General features: G+C 37.2%; 1 protein-coding gene across 1 annotated transcript in view; it reads left to right on the top strand.

Moving 5' to 3' along the window:
• KNL1 (kinetochore scaffold 1) overlaps positions 1-2,647 on the top strand; it is a 74,667-nt gene that overhangs the window by 42,116 nt on the left and 29,904 nt on the right. Inside the window, exon 11 of the mRNA XM_006158693.3 lies at positions 1-2,647. This exon is cut by the window's left edge and continues 6 nt beyond it; it is cut by the window's right edge and continues 1,833 nt beyond it. Within this exon, the coding sequence (XP_006158755.1) occupies positions 1-2,647 (2,647 nt within the window).

The following is a 2,647-nucleotide window of genomic DNA, read 5'->3' as shown; positions in this document are numbered from 1 at the left end:
AAGATTACAGCAGAGTCTGGCAAATCCTTTATCTATTGCATTGACTGACAAAAAGATTGAACCCTTAACAGATGAAGATAAGGATTTGACTGAAAGTCCCTCAATTAACTCAGGAAGTCAACTTCCTCTTGTACCTTATAATCTAGCAACAGAGAATAGTAGTAAACCTCACTCTCAAAGCAAAAGCCTTTCAGATGAATGGGAAAAAATGACTAACTGTCATATGGAACCATCTCAAGGACCAGACATAATAACTGAAAACATCCTAACTGACACCTGGGGTAAAGAAGGCTATCCGGTTTTGAAGAATTTGCCCTATCTTGATAAAAAGTCTCCTCAGTCATCTCTTTGTAATCAGGACATAACAACAAGCCATAATATAGTTCACTCTGGTCAAATGCTTGATGAACAAGTAGCACTGGGAAATAATAGAAATATAGTTTCATGTGAGAAATCTTTGTTTTCTACCACAAAGCCATTTTCATCAGAAGAACAATCAGACATGAAAAACCATAATGCTGTTAATAGTCATGTAGTGAAATTGGTACTAGGGCAGAATTCTAAACTGCCTGAGCCACCAAGGAAATGTGTGGGTGACCCCACATCTGACTGTTCTCATGACAAGGTGTTTGTTTGTTCAGAGGAGGAGCAAAATATGGATCTAACCAAGAGCCACACTATTGTCATTGGATTTGGTCCTTCTGAAGTACAAGAACTTGATGAAAATAATTTAGAACACACTACCAGCAAGCTAACAACAGTAAGCAGACAGATAACTGTAGAAGTTGAAAAGTGTGATAAAAATTCTAAAGAAAGAACTGGAGCGTGTATATCTGATTATAACATGAATGTGTTAGAAGGTAAACGTATACATGAACCTGGATTTCTGAAAGACCAAAATGTCAAAATTTGTGGGAGGAAAAGTGTTGACAGACTGAAAATTGATAGGACTATTATATTTTCAGAAGATGATAAGAATGATATGGATATTACCAAAAGTTATACAGTGGAAATAAACCGTAGGCTGTTATTAGATAAACGTGATTCTCATTTGGTGCCTTTGGGAGGAACTTCTAAAACTATTCTGTATACATGTGGGCAGGATGACATGGAGATCACTAGAAGTCACACAACTGCCTTAGAATGTAAAACTGTCTCACCAGATGAAATAGCTAGCAGGCCTGCAGACAAAACTGTAATGTTTGTGGATAATCCTGATGAATTAGAAATGACGAAGTCCCACACTGTGTTCATTGACTGCCAAGCAGAGGAGAAAACTGTACTTCCAGACAGACCTAACTTTGACCTATTCAAAAGAAAAAGCACTGGAAAACCAACAATGACATATAATCCTCCCAAGGAGAGAGTTTTCTTTCCAGAAAATTGTGAGAGTGACCATCCAGCAGAAAAAGGCAGCCAGCTAACACCACAGGAGGAATTGTCTAATAATTGTCCTGTTGAGAAAGCTGTAACATTTATAGCTGATCATAACATGGAAGTGTCTAAATCAACCATTTTGAAAAATGTTAATGATACACAAAAGCCTAGTTTTCCAAATGTATCAGGCAAAAGTCACAGAAGGAAAAGTCTTAGGCTCAAAAATGACAAAGCCATTGCCTTTTCAGAGAATGACAGAAATGACATGGATATTACCCAAAGTTGTACAGTGGACATTAATAACAAAAGTACTTTGGAAAATAAAGAGGATTTCGATTTGATGCCTTTGGGAGGAACTTCTAAAACTATTCTGTATACATGTGGGCAGGATGACATGGAGATCACTAGAAGTCACACAACTGCCTTAGAATGTAAAACTGTCTCACCAGATGAAATAGCTAGCAGGCCTGCAGACAAAACTGTAATGTTTGTGGATAATCCTGATGAATTAGAAATGACGAAGTCCCACACTGTGTTCATTGACTGCCAAGCAGAGGAGAAAACTGTACTTCCAGACAGACCTAACTTTGACCTATTCAAAAGAAAAAGCACTGGAAAACCAACAATGACATATAATCCTCCCAAGGAGAGAGTTTTCTTTCCAGAAAATTGTGAGAGTGACCATCCAGCAGAAAAAGGCAGCCAGCTAACACCACAGGAGGAATTGTCTAATAATTGTCCTGTTGAGAAAGCTATAACATTTTTAGCTGATCATAACATGGAAGTGTCTAAATCAACCATTTTGAAAAACGTCGATAATATACAAAAACCCACTTTTACAAATGAACTTGTATTAGGTAAAAATCACAGAAGAAAAAGTCTTATGCTCAAAAATGACAAGACCATTGCCTTTTCAGAGAATGATAAAAATGACAAGGATATCACCGAAAGTCATATGGTAGACATTAATAACAAAAGTACTCTGGAAAATAAAGATTTCCATTTGGTGCCTTTGGCAGGAACTTCTGAAACTGTCTTTTATTCGTGTGGGCAAGATGACATGGAGGTTACCAGCAGTCATATAACTGCCTTAGAATGTAAAACTGTCTCACCAGATGAAGTAACCACAGAGCCTATGGACAAAACTATAATGTTCCTAGATAATCACAATGAAGTGGAAGTCACCAAGTCCCATACGGTTTTTATTGATTGTCAAGCCACAGAGAATGTATTACAAGGGAATGCTAAATTGGGAATAACAAAAGGAAAA

The sequence above is a fragment of the Tupaia chinensis genome, unplaced genomic scaffold (genome assembly GCF_000334495.1).
Source record: "Tupaia chinensis unplaced genomic scaffold, TupChi_1.0 Scaffold000605_1, whole genome shotgun sequence".
Classification (NCBI taxonomy): Eukaryota; Metazoa; Chordata; class Mammalia; order Scandentia; family Tupaiidae; genus Tupaia; species Tupaia belangeri.
The sequence above is the reverse complement of the archived record's forward strand: the minus strand, read 5'-3'. Positions and strand labels throughout refer to the sequence as shown.